The sequence below is a fragment of the Drosophila novamexicana genome, unplaced genomic scaffold (assembly GCF_003285875.2).
Source record: "Drosophila novamexicana strain 15010-1031.04,08,12 unplaced genomic scaffold, DnovRS2.1 tig00000870-arrow-arrow-pilon, whole genome shotgun sequence".
NCBI lineage: Eukaryota > Metazoa > Arthropoda > Insecta > Diptera > Drosophilidae > Drosophila > Drosophila novamexicana.
This window is the reverse complement of record NW_020824830.1, coordinates 1,777,956-1,794,922: the sequence shown is the minus strand read 5'-3', so window position 1 is coordinate 1,794,922 and position 16,967 is coordinate 1,777,956. Positions and strand designations below refer to the sequence as shown.

The following is a 16,967-nucleotide window of genomic DNA, read 5'->3' as shown; positions in this document are numbered from 1 at the left end:
TTTTTATTTTTCACAATGGTTGAATAAATTTTATATTTTCTTATTTAATCAAACTCGTAAATATCATTATAATATAGTTTGATCTGCAAATCAATAAAAACTAAAACATAAACTTGGATTCTGCGAAAAGTGTGAAACACGTCTTAAATGATTTCTTGTATAGTTCTTTTTGAGCACGAAACGTCACCCATCAAATCTTTGACTTCCATTTTCGCCCCTTAAATGAATGTCATCAAAGATCTTTGAAAATGAGTTTAAGGCCGATCGGATGGTAAGCAAAAAAGTTTCATACAAACGTTTTTTGGGATTTTTTCACACATGCGGGTGGAATTTCTCGATATCCCGTCTCAACAGTTTTATATACAGAGATAAAATTAAATTTCTCGTATAGTTAACTCTATTAAAAACGCGTTTAAGCTATTAAAACCTACAGGCAAAAAAGTTTGAAATCAAAAGCCATTTTGATATTTATTTTTAGCAACTGATAAGGAATTGTCTTCAGCGAAAATTGTAATAAAAATATTTTATGGCGAAATCTGAGTGGTTCTCTTTCATTATTATTGAAAAAGTGGGAATTGAATTAATAACCGATTGGAGATAAAATAAAGTCACCAGTTGTTTTCAAATTAGATTATAGCATGAATTAAAATAAAACAAAAAAAGGAAGTACACATAATTTTTTTATGAAAAATATGTTATTTATTATAAAAACGTGCTATCATTAAATTAATTAAACAAATTAGCACGACCAAACTTTATTTTTTGATGCAAAAAAATCCATTAAACATTTGAAATAAGTTGTATGCAAACAATTTGGAAACTTTACTGATTTTTACTCCAATAACCGAATAATATTAAAGTATTTAATCGAAACCAAAATTTTTTACTATGCGGGAGAGTCGAAAGCAATTACGTACTTCCATATGTGGGATGCTTGGTGGATTATAGCTCCTGTAATGCGTGCTCAAACATCGCCCGGTAATGCGATTGCCAAATCCATGCGCCAAACCACACCAAGATACAATGAGCAGACACATTGTAAAGCGGTGCCGTGTGGATCAATCAGTTGTAATTGCATCGATGAGCTATGATGATGATGCTGATATAGCTGGGAGTGTGCGTGTGTGAATGCGGATGCGGGAGCAGGTGCGGTTGATGGCATTACCTTTATTGACTGCAAACAGTACTAGCTGCGATTTCTTGTCCTACTTACCTTTGACAACTGCATAAGCTCCAGCCAATGGCGTTCGGTAATTGCTGGATTTTGAAGCTCGGTAACTGCTCGCAGCGAGGCAACCAGCTCACGCAATACGCCCACAATGTAAACATAGGGGGCCCAGTCTCTGATGCACTTGTCAAGTGTGCGCAAATCGCGCGTGAACTTCTTACACTCGTGTTCCATGTCATCCGTATCGATTTGGAGCCAAGGTGTTGCATGCCAGTCAACAATGCAGGATTCGATGACGCGCACAAAGTCCCACAATTGCTGCGGGCGATACAAAAGCTGTCTTATCTGCTACACATCCACACAAACTCACGAGCACGGACTGACGGGCCCAAATTTGGTCGACATTCTGCTCACCTTTACACGTCTAAGTTCAGCCTTGCACTGCTGGAGTGTGCTCGTATCGGGTTCGGGAATGTTCAGCAGCCGGGCCCAGCACGCGTAGCGCCGCTGCTGGCAGCCAAAGCGATGGAGCCGCACGTAGACCTGGTCGCAGGCATCGTAAATTTGTGGACAGGGAACACGAAAGAACTGGGCGGTAGAAGAGGTAACGCTGGGCTTAATTCTGGGCAAACAGACCGGGAAGCTGAATAGGGGCCGCACTCACCGGCATGCGCTGGAACTGTTTCGCATAATGTTGCACGTGGCACGTATGCAGACCAATGAGCGCCGTTACGCGCTGCTGTTGATAGTAGCGCGTGTCCTGGAGTGCCTCGTGTTTGGCCAGCGCTTGCTGCTTCAATTGCTGCCACTGCAGCGGCAGCTGGTCTATGTTGCGCACCAGCTGTGCCTCGAACTCCACATTGTAGGTCTTTAAAAGCGCAATGATGTCCTTGAGCGGCTTAAATACATTGTCCGCGTACGGTTCCCTCTGCCGTATCTCCGCCATGATAGACAGCACGCGCAGCAGTGCCTTGAACTCCTGGCGTGCGATGTGCAGCTGCAAAGTCTCATGGCTGCGCGCGATGAATGCGTTTAGCTCCTGTTAAAACATATTAGCTTTTTGATAGCATACTTTTCGGGGCTGCCTTCACCTGAAGCGTCTTCTGCACATAGCGCAGCAGCCACTGCTTGTAGAGGTGCGACCATTTACAGGTCAGATTGAGCAGACCATGCTTAAGCGGCTTCACGTCCAGGGCCAGCCAGCCGTTCAGGCAGTGGCGATTCTCGCACTGGTCGATATCATCGTGCAGCTCGTTGTAGCGCTCGATCTGCGTAAGAGATTGGGCAAGATGTTTGGGGCGTTGACAACTTCATTTGCCTGGGCTAACCCAAATTTATTTAAGCTAATTTAGCGCATATGTGTGTGCGTGGTCGGAAGCCCAATTCATGTGCCATTTACTTGTATATGCGTACTGTGTCCAAGCGAAGCATTTATTAAGCGCACCAGCTGCGCCAGAGGCGACTCTCAATGGCCGCTCATAAATAAAATGCCGGTCAGTGATTTTAGTTGCCCTTTGCTTGTCCGGGTAATATACTGATAACGTAACTCTGCGCATTAACTTAACGGACAGACTGTACTTGTCTTCATATGAACTACGACTTCAAAAACTATCGAAGCTTACATTTCCTATTCTAGTTGTGTAAGTTAGTGCCCTCCGAAAGGGCGAATATAATTCTTGGGCCATTTTAATGACAGTCTTGTTATTAGTTTTTATTGTTTTGGAATTTTTGAAGCCATTTAAAGGTGGGTTCACATACTTATTAAATTTACTAATCCTCTTTTTTGCACAATTTTTTTACATTTTCGACTAAAACGACTCAGGAAATTAGGAAAAAAATATTGTGTTTTTGATAATAATGTGATTCATTAAAATATATTAAATAGATGTCAATAAAGGAATTGTTTGATAAAGTCTGTGGATAAAGGACTAAGTTATAAGCTTTTAAGCTAACCTGCCAAAAATTGATTTTTCCAGGTCTGACTGTCAATATTTTGCAGGCAACAATCAACATTTTGTCTTTTCAGATGAAAGGAGAATTGTACTTGACACCCAATGAATTGAATAAGTTATAAAATAATATTCTATTCTCATGAAAGTTTAAATAATGTATACGACAAGTGAATAAAATTTGTTTGAATTTGGCAAACTTTTACAAAAATTACAACTAACATGCATTTTGACAGGTGCAAAAGGGGCAGTTGTTGTCACCGACAAAGGTAACATGTATGTTGGGTGTCTGACACTGTAAAAATACATTAAAAATTATATTTTCAACTATTTTTCACAAGCAACTTAGTAAAAGAGTTATTTAAAAAGAGAATTTTAAAGGTAGTGATTGTTGTTAGGTTATGCATTTGTTTCTTCTTTCCTGTTAATTTCGAGTAGAAGGGTAAACAGGATTCGTTGTAAGCTTTCCGTGAGTCTCTCACATTTTATTGTGGCAGTCAATTCACAGCCTCACGTTGAATGTTCATGCATTCCGACCATGATTTGTTGTTGCTGGTTTGCTTTGCATTTTATTTGTGTGCGTGTGTGGTGTGTGTGCTGCGGAGTCTTTATGTAATTTATTGCATACTTTTCGGGGCGTTTGATAATTGTTTAAAGAAAATATTACGCATACGCAAGCGATTTGCCTGCTGTAGTCACTGTACTGAATTGTTCTGTGTGTGTTGGCATAAGTCAGAGGCGCCATGTGGTTAAGCATTTTTGGCTATATCCAGATTTGGGCAAAGCCGGCGAGATGGCCCGACAGCCGATTCGGCCACACATTTGACCCTAAATGGTCGACATTTATCAAGCGTTATTGGTCTCAGGGGTTACACAACGTAAATTGTGTGGTTGCCAATTGAGTGACCCGGCGAGCCACTCGGTCACTAGTACCTCCATCTGTCTGACCCCCCGCCAATCCCGGCCCGAGGGCTGTTCAACGGGTGTGCGCCAGTGTGGCTGTCTGTGTGCGTGGGCGCATCGGTGCGGCATTTGGCGAGCTGCTGCCTCGTGCTTTGGGGCACACAGATGTTTGTTGTAATTTTTTTTTTCTCTTTTTCTTACCTCCTTTTTGAAAGTCTCCATGATGGCATAGCCACTGTCACTGATGTGGGTCGTTTGCTCACGCGCCGTCTGCATGCAGGACGCCAGAACGGCGCCGCTCTGCTGTGTCCAAAGGAACGCATAGGCGTGGAATTTGGCAGCATAATTCAACGCCGCCTGAACCGTCTGCGCCAAGGCGTTGCGTATGCTGGCGCACAGTATTTCCAAGTCATCAGCTGCAACTGAGAGTGTGTTAGGTGGTATAAGCAAATGCAAAGAATGCGACGCGCCTGCCACGGAGAAGTACTCCGCAGTACCTTCAGCGATGGCAGCGCCAATGCGACGACTGGTGCATACCGTGCTTGCCACGGCCAGAATATTGTGTGGGAAGGGCTGCTGCTCCTTTTGCAGTAACTGCTTGAACTTACCATCGTGCTCGTCGTCGCCGTCGTCGTCAGACAGCGCATTGTCAGACACAATTCTTGGCATGCAGTCGCATGTCTGTTTTATATCCAGCAACAGCTGCTCGACAATTTGTTGAAAATTATTTTCCACACTTGCATCAAAGGCAGGCGAAAAACGTATTTCCGTTTCCGTCAGCTCCAATTTCACTTCGAAAAGCGGTGCATCGTTTGTTGCTGTTGCCCCGGTTGTTGTTGTTGTTGTTGTTGCTGTTGTTGGTGTTATTGTCGCTGTCGCTTGTGGCGTTGTGATTTGTTGTAACACCAACCTAGCCATGCTTGGCAAGGCCATATTTGAAGTTGGGGGCGCTGTTGGAGTTGCCTCAGCGGTTGTTGCAGTCGTTGTTCCAGTTGCTGTCATTTCCTTGTGCAAATACTCTAAACTGAATTACACGGCGTATGAGTAATGCGAAAATTAAATTTAGTGCTGAGTTTGTTTTGTGCTTATTTCGTTTGCGTTGCACTGCTGCTGCCACTGCTGCTGCTGCTGCTGCTGCTTCTGCCTCTGCTTCTGAGGACTCTGCATGCAATCACGAAGTGCCGTTAAGTGAAACATGCAATTGACGCATGAATGCTCTGCCATCAGCAACTTGCTGTTGTTGTTGTTGTTGCAGTTGTAAGTTGTTGTTGGCTGTTGTCGCTGTTGTGTGTGTGTGTTTGTGTGTGCTTACTGCGGTCGGTGTTGGTGTAGATGTAGGTGTAGGTGTCTGTCGCCTTGCGGTTACCGTGCGCGAATGCGGGTGAGCTATAAATTTGTGTTCATTTACTTGATTAGTTTTGATGAGACATGAAAGGCGCTGGCAGCCTGCCAAAGTGTAATGAATTTATTTGTTGCTCGCTGATGTGGGTGGCTTGTATAATTGTATGACTGGTTGTGGCATGGCTGAGTGAGTCGTTTTTATTACTTTGGTATTAAAAACAGGTGCTACCTGAAAACTTACTAAAATGGGTATGAATAAAAATATAAGAAATTTAAAGTGCCCGACTGAACAAGCTGTTGATACAAAATGTAATTTTCAACCGATTATTCCTATGGCTGCAGTACGACATAGTTGTACGCTGCATGAATGCTTGAGACACATTGAACAATATTTTCACCGATTTTTACTCTTTGCAGTACTTTATTAAATTAATTTAATATATGGTTAATATTTTTAATACGTTTAAATAACAAAAGCATATAAAAAAATGTATATATGCTTAGGCTTAGGCACTTACAGTGCAAAATGAAATTGTTTTGTGCTATGCCGAATATTTTTCTATTTAATAAATTGAAAGCCAAACCTGATCCTCATGGCCTGACGCATTTCACGGCAAATCAACTCATCAACTGTGGCCAAATATTTGTTAAACTGTCGGCGTTGCTCATCCGGAAATTCGCGCACAAACTTTCGATGACAAAATAAACAATAGGGACACTAATAACAACCTATTTGGATCAACAGGGACTGCTCACCTCCTGCACGCTCAGGTCACGTGAATACAATTGAAACTGCTGCGACTCGTAGTTGAAGAACAAACAAAAGTTGGCAATCAGCAAGCGATTTAGCAGCATTTTCGTCTCATCGCACTGCAGCAGACGCAGACGTACCCGCTCCTGCTGATGCCGCAGATCGAGCAGATTGCGACCATAGAGACTGCGCTGATGCAGTGGGTCGCGGCTCCAGCGACGCATGCTGGTTAATATGGCGTCCAGATTGCCATGCGATAGCTGCAGACGTGCATGCAGATCGCGTGACTTCTCGAATATGCACTCGATGAGCGTTTCATCTGTTGGAGCAGCTCAAAAATGTTGCCTACTTTAACTTTACCTCACTTACCGTAATTGCGCCAGGTTAGTTGACCACAGGCAGTTGCCACTTGAGCATCGATGGCCGCCAGCTCAGTGGCAATTAGTTGCAGCTCAGCTGCAGCGCACTGGCCAGTTCGGATGCCATTGTAGAACTCGTCAATCTTGATGAGCCGTATGCGTCGCCGCCAGTAGGCATCCCGCTGCTCGTAAAGTGACAGCAGCGCCTCGGGCATTGGAAAGAGTTTGCTTGAAAGGCTGCCAGAACCCTGCAGAGCTAGCAGATATTTAGTTTCCTTGAGCAGCGTAAAGAGCGCCTGAGCAAAATTCAGCTGCAGCTGCTGCCCGGCTGCCAATTGAATCAGCACGGGCTCGTCGAGACCCTCTGCTATGAGCTTGTCTATGTCCTGCTGCCAGGCGTGCCAGATCTTCAGCTGAAGATTGCACAATTTTGTGGTCAGAATGTTGCGACGTGAAAGCAATGCATCCCATTGAAAAGGCAGCGTTATAAGCTCCGATTTTAGTGCTAACCTATAAAGTATAGCAGATTTTGGATTTTGAATAAATTACTTATTTTAAGTGAGTTTTGAGATATTTCACGAAAATATTATAAACTGACTTATGAATGCGTGGATTTTTCTTCAAAATTAAATCAATATTGTTAGCAGAATGTAAAAGTAGTTTTCGGTTAAGCTTATTGCTTCCATATGAATTAATTTCATAACAAATGAAGAAAATAAAAGTGTCTAATATTTCCCAGACTATTTATGTGTAAAAAAATGTATTGAAATTGCAATAATAAGAAGAAGTTTATGCGATAGGTCGAAATTATAAATCCCTTTTCCCAAATCAATTTTAATGTATAAAAATAAAGCGATACTAGAAAAGTATTTCTAAGTCACATGTCCACAAGAGTATTTAACCTTCGGCGTGCCGAAAAGAGTCGATATTAAAATGCTGTTGATTGGACCTACAATGTCTGGACGAGCTCAGTTAGATCCCTAGCGCCCAGTTCATCGCAGCGATGCAAGTGTTGCTCAAGCCACATGATGGCGCCAGCAATTGGGGGAAAGTTTCCAGCTACGGGCAGAGCTTCGAGTCCATGGAATTGATAGTCCAGCAGCACGACTGCCACGCTCTGTTCCAGCTGCTGCAGCTCTGCATTGTAAACGTTGAGCATGTGTGGAAGCAGACGCACGAGCTCCAATTGCACCGTGCGGCGCTTCAATAGGCAGCCAAACATAATCGTCAGCTTGAGCAGGTGGATCCAGCTGTGGCACTGCTCGAAGGCCTGTAGCAGTACAGTGGCCAGCTTCTGTTCCAGCTGCTGCATGCGCTTATAGAAAAGGCATTGCTCGCGCTTGAAACATTTCCATTTGTGGGCAGCGGGCGCTGCGAGATCTATGTCTACATTGGTCCACTGCTCGAACAGCACCTTGAACTCGTTAAAGATCTGTGTAAGACAGTGAAAAGGAAATTTGCACTATCCTGGAAGGTGGAAATTTAACCTTTAGATTTACCTCTCTGATGCGGTCCGTGAGCAATTTACCACGCAGACCGCCTATTTCAAGCTTCTCCAGTTGCTGAAATTGAACAGCCGCCTCGAACACATGACGGAGCTCCGATAGCTGCAACAGAAATCCGTCGAGTGTTTGGCCAAACACTTGCTCGTTGGAGAAGCGCCACAGCTGCTGCTGGTCGTCGGGCGTTGGGGAAGTTTCTGCTGCGGCTGCAGCTGCAGCAGAAGAGCTCGGCAAGGCTGGCAGCAGCACTTGGCTGCTTGCATAGCGTTCCTTGTAATCGAGCATGCGCTGCCTAGGCAGCCATAAATGGCCAAGAGTGTTGCTAAACTTGAGTATCTACAAAATTCCTATTTTGCTTACCTGAAAAACTCCAACACCTCGCCAGTTTTCTTGATCTTCTGCAGGCCCTCATCGGCGTCGCCCTGAAAGAGCAGCGGAAACTCCAAGTCCTCGGCGGCGCGGTGAACCAACATGTTGCACATGCAACGTAGCAGCACACTCATCCTTTGTGTGCTGCGGTAAAAGCGGGCATTGCTCCAGAGCAAGTGCAGCACATGCACCAGCGGTGCAATCAGCTCCTGTGCATTGCTGAACTGCACCGAGTTGAAGGCGGCGGTTTGACGCTGCAGTGGCTGCAGCCAGAGTGAGACATCCTGTGCCTCCAGCCAGGCGGTCAGAAGCTGCCGGAAAGCCTTTGCATAGGGCTCATAATAGACAGACTGAATGCGCTCAAGTATGTGCGCCAGGGCCTTGTGCATGGATTCGCGCAGCTGCTCGTAAATGTTCTGCAAATTGAGTTTTCGATTTGTCCAGAAGGTAATTTCCTGAGCGGGCAGCGTAACCACATGGATATGCTTGGTGGGTGCAGTGGTGCACGCGGTCAGGCCAATGGACTCCGAGCGTTCCATTACAATGTCGTGCATTTGTGTTGTCCAATTGATAAACATCTCTTCCAGTAGAGTACGAAACTTGGGATCCAAGGCTGGTCTTAGATTGCTATTGGCATGCAACGATAATTAAAATTGCCTTTTTTAAATCCTTTCAATTCCGACTCAACTTTGGGTAGCAATTGAACGCAACTTTTTTAATGGGTGGGGAAAACAATTGTTGACCTAATTCTTAAATAGTTGCGCTTGGAAATTCTGCGTAGTTGCCCTCTCTATCCCGCTCATTTACACATTTTCTCCATTTAATTTTGTTGGATTTGTTTTTGCGCTTCTGTCTACAATGCTGCATATAAAATTGACCTACATTTTTTTGATTTAATGGCTGATTTCCATGATAACATCTGCAGCTTTCGCATTATTTATACCCATTGAAGAAGTGGAAAGCAAGTAAGAGCGCCTGACTTGGAGATACCCCGTTACAAACATGCAAGCAAAGGTACACAAAAAGACACAAAATAAACACTCAGGAGCCTCCCCTCTACAAGCTGTAGTTGTGCTTCTTCTTCTCTTAGTCCCACATTATGCTAACTGAAATATCTTCGGTGCTTGTAGTCCGATCCTAATGATATTTTCTCAGCTTTAATATAGCACCCAGCTGCAGATATATAATTTATAAATAATAAATATATTAATGCAGAAGCTTTATATAAGAGAGCCCAAATACCAAGTTTAGTGTATTCAGCTCTTTTGTATTTAAAGGTAAGCTTAAATGCCCGTGTTTAAAAATCGATATTAGGTTCTTGTATATCATGTGCAGCATTCAGTTCATTTAACTTAATGGATTATCTCTCCTATTAGCTCAAAAGCCACGCATTTTTTAAGAGAACATTTTGTTGGTAATTTTAAGCCAGTCGCCAGCTTAGGCGCTTCATACCTGTTCACAGGGTATCTGCTAATCGTGTATGGCTGATTATAATTTTTAGACTTTAACATTTTGTGGTTTACTTTGATAGCTTGTATGCAATTTGAAGCTGATTAATTAAAATGGGTTTCTAGTTGGGAATTCTTTTATATTGGCTTTAAGACAGTTCGTCGACTCGATACATTCATTTGCAATTAGTCGTATTGGTTTTCAGTTTAAAAATTTGGCAAAAAGCAATCAAGATTCTGTAACTCTTCGAGTTGTTGGCCAAATTGAAAATTGAAATTAAACTTTGGGCATTTAACAAGTTATTGAAAATACATAACAAATTTACGCAAAATCATGCGATAAAGTTGTTTGCTCACAAGTTCGATTTATACGATTGCCGCCCTCCTGCCCTCCTGCCCCTCCCTCTTTCAATATAAACAAAGACTTGTAGCCAGCAGCGATGACGCAGCAGCTGCAGATGGTAAAGGACGCAATACATAGCCCTTGAGACAATGGCCATTGAGTGTGACTAAAGTTGGGGCCCGGCTTCTACTTACCCCCGGTTCACGTGAGCAGACACTTCCTCGACGATTGTTGGCGAAACTAATAACGATAAAATTGTGCGATTGTTGGTTTTGCCCTTAATCTGTGGGGGATAACAATAAAGTATAAATAGCGCTTATAGACACATGAAAACTTTGCCCAATTAAGCCAAATACATTGGAACAATGGTAAGCTCTCTCGCCTGGCGGCGTCCCTGCTCGCCTCGCTGCACTCAATTAGATTAATATGCCGAGATAACAGACTTGGACCCACCTCGGTCAGCGTGTTGCGCACTTCCTTGACGCGCGCCTGCAGATCCTTGCGCACGGGCGACGGCCACACGCCCTGAGCCTTGTCCAGCAGCGGTTGCAGCACCTCGTCGAAGAGCAGAGACATGGTCTCCATTTTGCTGTGCACTGGAAAGTCACCATAGAGCACAGAGCTATGAAAATTGCTAGCTGTCAGCGGCACGTCCACATTGTGGCGTATGAAGTAGGCGCACTTGCCGCGCGGTACTCCATCCAATGTCGTGAAGCTGGACGAAGCGGGCGGCAGTGGAACTAGCAGTGCTCCTGTGGTTGTTGCTGCCGCCACCACTGCAGCCGTGGCGGTGGCATCATTTGCTGCGCTCACTCGTGAGCCACAGCTCTGCAGGGTATAGTTTCGGTATAAGTCGCTCACACATCCCCTAGGCACCAGCTCGCCGCCTGGACTGAGCGTCATCACCAAAACTCGTGTCCGTCCGTGCAGCCAGTCCAGGACGATATGCTGCATTGACAGCCAGTTTTGTTAGTCGGCAATGTGCAAAAGTAAAGAAAACATACCCGGAACTCATCGTGCGCCATCATTTTGGCCCACTTCTCCGGTTTCAGGCGCATTGTGGTCGTGGTGTAGGCGGCCACGCGCTCCAAACGCGCGTCACTGTAGTCCGGCTGAGCGCTCGGATGGCTGCCAGCAGGCGTGAGCTCTTCATCGCTGCTGGCCAGAGCCGCAGCATTGGATGCGGACATGGCCATAAATGGACGGCTAACAGAAAACAGTAGCAAAACTGTGACCACAAAGCAAACGAATCAATTGATGGCACAAATCAACAGCTCGACGCGGCGTTTGCCGTTGAAATGATTCTGACCCGCAGGCATTCGTATGACCTCTAATGCCAGGCCTGTCGGTGCAGCTGGGCGCTTATGCGCACCGCAGCGCAGACCCAGGCCGCGCCGCGTATCGATCAAACTTCAAACTCAAATTAAAAAAATGATTTTAAAGTGTGTGTATTGTTTTAATGCGCCACCCAGCGAAGCTCCACTTTCTAATGCAATGGGCAAAGTTTGATGCCAGGCTGTCGGGTGCACCGCCCAACGCCCAACGGCCGCCCGTTCAATCGCCTCGCTTTAATTGCTCGCCTGCACTTGCGAACTAAGCGAAATGTAATTTCCGCTTGCCAGCAGGTTTTTGTTAGCCAAGCGCTCATAACTCAACATCAACATCAACAGTAACATCAAAATCCACACCAAAATTAGACCATCGCCGCGATTGACAAGGTGGCAGGCGGCTAGCAATATGTTCAAGTCCATAAATCTGCGGTGCCGCAGCGCTACGGCTATGTATGCAAATTATGAGCTGGCAATGAAAATTGCTTTTGCTGTTGGCGCTGTCATACGGGCGTATGCGTAATATTTGGCATTTAAACTGAAATGCCACAAGAAATGTGCTTGTAATGCTTCAAACGCCAGCAATGACCACTCTATAATGCCGACTCACACAAACACACTCACATACATTTGGCACATTAAGTGCTGCATTATTGCTGTTGTCAGCACCAACAGCCTACAACAACAACAACAAGAAGAACTCTTGGGCAAAGCAAGTCAAGTGCATTTTATGTTTCGCGTACACAAAGTCAAATCCACACCAGCTAGCTTCCAGCCCCGTCTTGCTGGCACTGCTGAGCCTTCCGCTTGGCTACGCTCAAAAGCTAAGCGCACGGAATGAGTGACTGACTGACATGTGTCAAGTAACAGCAGCAGCAGCAGCAACAGCAGCAGTTGCAGCAGCAGTGAGTGCTGCCAGTATGCTTAAAATGCTACGCAATTACCGCAAGTACACAGCTAAAGGATGCCCTACAGTGCTCCCACATAGTATACAATTTTGCGAATGCTTCCAAAATCCATGGCTTTTCTCTATACTAATATAAGAGCTACTTAAATCTGATTTATGCAAGCAGGCATAGTGAAACTGCATAGGGTTTTCAGTTTGAGTCATATCCTGAAACTCTAAGAATCGCATTCTTAAAGAATGCACCAAATATTCGCATTGTATTGAATTAATCAGATCAAAATATAACAATATTTTTATTTAATTTTTTTGCCCACCTTTTCGAGCAATTGTAATATTAAATTCTTTCATTAATGAATATTAACTTTTACCGTAAATTAAAATATCAAATTTTTGCGTCCACGCTGACCGATACCTTTAAAAATGGTTCTTGCAAAAAATGTATTTATTAACAAATAAAACAAGACTATAAATACCCTGGAGCTCTCTGTATACGGGCATCTTACTATCATTTAGTTTTTCCTTTAGAAAATTGCACATTTTCTATATAATAACCCCACACGAAAAGTAACTTTAAAAAATACATCGTAACCCACAATAAAATTGCGTCGACCTATTTACCTCGTCTCTTAATAAACTCACTATGGCAAGTGCTTCGAGAACTAATATTGATAAAATCAAAGAGTTGGGCATTAGTATGTGATTAAAGGGCAAAACAAAATAGCCCAATTTTCAACCAGTTCTGTCAACAATATAAAAATATATTTAATTTTCTTCTGGGCTTCACCTAATAAATGTATTCAAGGCTTTCCCTTGCTATGGGCATTCAAAAGATGGCTACAGGGTATCATCTGCTTATGTATGATTATGTATGATAACGGCCCGGCTTGCTATATAAATGTATATAATTAGTATATATAAATATATTATATATATATATTCTATATGTATATTATATGTGTATATATATACAGAATTCAAACTTCACTTTTAAATATCAGCGTCATATCAAAAACAAGCACATGGCAACCCGCTGCTTTGCTGAATCCATTCCTCAACTGCGAGGCACCCTCGGGATAAATGCATTGCCCTCATTTTTAGTGGCAGGCGCAACTGTTGCGGTCTTTGTGGTGTTACTGGTAACTGGCAAGAGTGAATAGCGTGGGGAGCAGCAAGTTTTCTGCTAATGAATTTGCTGAAATGGTTTGCATCTGGCTTGAATTTAACTTAACCGCTGACTGACTGCTGATGGGTTGAAGGTAAATTAAATTCTTTTCATTCGGTTGGTTGCGTCAATAAGGACTTTCTATATGTATTTATTTTTATATACTTTTACATTGAAATAGATTATGTTACATAAGTAGTTGGGCAGCTTTTCATTCATCAGCTGGCGGCGACAAAGGCCAGTCATTGCTCCATTTGTCCGCTTCAGATTAAATTTCAAAATGAAAGTGGTTCCATGTTGACTGCAAATTATGTGCATAAATAGTGCCGTGGACAAAGTCAGACCTTAAAAGAAAAGCTGTGCAGGCAGCAAAAGGCAAGCCGGCAAAAAAAAAAAAAACCACAAGTCCCAAGAAAAATATACGCCAAATTGATTTTAAAAGCAGTTTCTTGATGGTCGAGGCTCACTTCAAATTAAGTAAATCGCAGAAAAGGCGCACGTTGGACAGCGGCCGGCAGTGAGCCATGAATAATGAAACTGGAAAATGCTTTTACTACATTTTCTTTCTGCAAAACTGTCGCACTGGTTACATATTCGTAACACCCTGTAATCAAGTCAGCTGACCAAATGTGCTTCACATACAGAAACCAACTTTATCACAATGGAAAATATTATTTCGCTATCTCGCTTAGTAGTTAGCCGAACTATTTAGTATCCGCCTGATCAATCGATCCTCCGACCAGTCGAATGAATGGTGCCAGGCACAAAGTACAAAATTTCCAAAAAATAACCAAATACAGCATTACTGATCATACTGTTGAGAAATAAATGTTGTCTTATCGCCAAGGAAGTTAAATCTGCGATATGATTTAGTTATAATTCTGTATTTTGTCAAACTATCAGACAATCTTAATTCTAATATATAGTCAGTTTATCTTCCTGGTGATAGGAAGGGAGAGTGTATAAGAATAGTGGAAACTCATAAATCTGCACAAATATATAGCTTAAATGAAGATTACTTTTATAGAGCATTTCCCAGACGTGCATTTTCAACCAACTTATTTTTATTCGCTCTTCTCTTTTTGAATTTATGCCAAGCCAATTCACGCCACGACGCGAAACCCATTGCCATCCCCACATTCGACCCTCGACCTTCTGACCCCATCCTGAACGCCTGCCTGGCTGTTGTAGTTGCTGATGAGTTTCATTATGTGCGAACAAATCATCACATGCCAACGGCAGCGCCAGCTGAACGAAACGGTGATGCAGGGCCGCGACGTTGCCAGCCAGACTGCACGGCGTCGGGCTCGTTTAAAAGCCATTTCGTGCATTTGTTAAGGACGCTCGACTTTGTGCATGTGTGCGTGTGTGTGTGTGTGTGCGTGTGTGCGTGTGTGCGCGGAGAAAGTCAACACTATTTCATTCCAACAAAAGCCATTTGGGCAAGATTATGAGAGCACTGGGAGCATCTATTTAAAGCGACCACAGTGCGTATTAGTAATGTGACAGGCCATTCAATAGGATGAATTAAAGCTCGTAGCGACATGCCGCACATAAAATACGCTTACAACAAGCTGCACATAAATCTAATAAATAAAAGTTCCATTTAAATATAACTTTATTTGGTTAACTCGCTTTCAAATCCGAATTCATATTTACCTGATGCTTATCAACAAAAAATGGTAGAATGCGAGGTGGCCACATCTTTGCTGACTATCAGTTGTAATGGCATAGTTAGAGTACCCCGCGAAAGGGTAAAAAACAGACAAAAAGTTGGAAACGTCAACAAATCGATCAATGCACAGTTTTCCATTAAAACGCCTCACAAAAAAAGAAAAGCGTTGCCAGTGCCAGTGTAAACAAAACTGGCAACAGGACCAATTGGTCCTAGTTCTGGCCAGCTTCTATCGAATGTTGGAACAAAACCAGTTAGTCGTCCCAGTGGCAGCGGCGGCAGCGGCAGCAATAACAACAAATACAATTCTTGGTGGCTGTGTGCTGTGTGCAGCCTAACGACAACATTCAATAAACAATTCACAATTGATTGACAAACGGACAGGCGGCCTTGTCATTTGGATGCACTGCTGGCGATAGACCAGAGGCAGAAATTGTTGGTCCTGACGATGACAAGTCAGCGGAAGGATGTTAGTTCAAGTGGATGAGGAAGTCGAAAGGGAATGCTGACAACAAACTCGACAAGAATGCAGCACGACAAAAAAATTATATGAAAAAAAAAATCACTGACAAAAAGTCCGAAATCCCAAAATGGGCGCAAGCGCCTGGCACAAGTGAAAACAATAAAAGCAAATTTCTGACCGGACATCCGCCAGCGATTAGGCAACGCCTTTGGTATATGAACAGTGGTAACAATTCGATTTTTATAAACCTGTCAATCGTCAAAATGCCGTTTTCTATTTGTTGACTGTAAAGTCTTTACTGTTTAACAGTAGCTGTCAACAGTCTCTTGTTAAATGCGGCTGCAGGCTACGTTAACCAAGGGATTATATTTTATCCAATTGTCTATCAGTCTGCAATGAAATTTTTGGTATATGGAACATAACTCTGACGATTGTCTTGTAAAAAGAAAACGGATCTAAGGAGCAAAAGGACTGCACAATATTGTTGGGTGTTCCCACAGTAGGGCGTTTGGCAGCGGTCCATGCTAAAAAGCTAGTCCACGTTAAGGATACTAACTATAGTGAATTAAGCCAGAAGTTCCATGATTTATTAGTCTCCAAATAAAATCCAAGCATAATTTTTTAAAAATGTGAGAAAGTTCTTTACAAAATATGTGAAATTCCAATCGGGGGTTTCTTTAGGTTCATGTGGTGTTTGCCAGCTCAGTCTTAAATAAATCTTAAAAATCACGACGTTCACGATCGAAATGAATCGCTTGATTCTTGTAGGACCCATGGTGAGGCACGAATTAGATTTACCACCTAGATCATCGCACCGAATCGAGAGGCAGCCTCTTAATTAAAAGGCCTTCTCCTTAATTGCGCACGTGACGCTAGCCGCTCATTAACTTGTGCGGGGGAGAGTTTAGTGTAAGGCAATGGCTGGGCAAACTTTTTGGCGGCCAATAAAAAAAAGGAATGGGGTCAGCGCAACATTATGTAAGGCAAATCCTTTTGGCAATTAGACACTTGCAACCAATAAGAGAGCAAAGTGGCCCAGTCGAAGATTTCGATGGCGACACCCACAAATATAGCGCCAGTAAGTATCATGGTATCGTCGTGGTCGACATCGCATTTCGTAGTGCAAATATCCCATTACTCGGATGAAACTTTTAATTAAAAAGTTGCCAATGACAAACGCAAAGATACGAGGGAGCGGGGACAGAGGACGAACTGCGGCGAACTGAAACTGAACTTTGGTACGCCCTGAGAAATGCTCCACTTTAGTCGCAGTCTTAATATTTAGTCGGGGCCAGTGGA

At 43.3% G+C, this 16,967-nt stretch overlaps 1 protein-coding gene across 1 annotated transcript in view; it reads right to left on the bottom strand.

Annotated features, from left to right (window-relative positions):
* LOC115764843 (dynein heavy chain 9, axonemal) overlaps window positions 1-11,323 on the bottom strand; it is a 30,676-nt gene extending 19,353 nt beyond the window's left edge. The window contains exons 1-15 of the mRNA XM_030708091.1: window positions 11,138-11,323; window positions 10,587-11,081; window positions 10,328-10,416; window positions 8,334-8,969; window positions 7,971-8,265; window positions 7,425-7,903; window positions 6,482-6,981; window positions 6,118-6,431; window positions 5,946-6,049; window positions 4,629-5,044; window positions 4,222-4,436; window positions 2,260-2,436; window positions 1,833-2,207; window positions 1,583-1,756; window positions 1,214-1,486 (exon numbers count right to left, since the gene is read on the bottom strand). Coding sequence (XP_030563951.1) covers window positions 1,214-1,486; window positions 1,583-1,756; window positions 1,833-2,207; window positions 2,260-2,436; window positions 4,222-4,436; window positions 4,629-5,044; window positions 5,946-6,049; window positions 6,118-6,431; window positions 6,482-6,981; window positions 7,425-7,903; window positions 7,971-8,265; window positions 8,334-8,969; window positions 10,328-10,416; window positions 10,587-11,081; window positions 11,138-11,323 — 4,728 coding nt within the window. The remainder of the gene's footprint in view (window positions 1-1,213; window positions 1,487-1,582; window positions 1,757-1,832; window positions 2,208-2,259; window positions 2,437-4,221; window positions 4,437-4,628; window positions 5,045-5,945; window positions 6,050-6,117; window positions 6,432-6,481; window positions 6,982-7,424; window positions 7,904-7,970; window positions 8,266-8,333; window positions 8,970-10,327; window positions 10,417-10,586; window positions 11,082-11,137) is intronic.
* Between the last annotated feature and the right edge of the window lie 5,644 nt (window positions 11,324-16,967).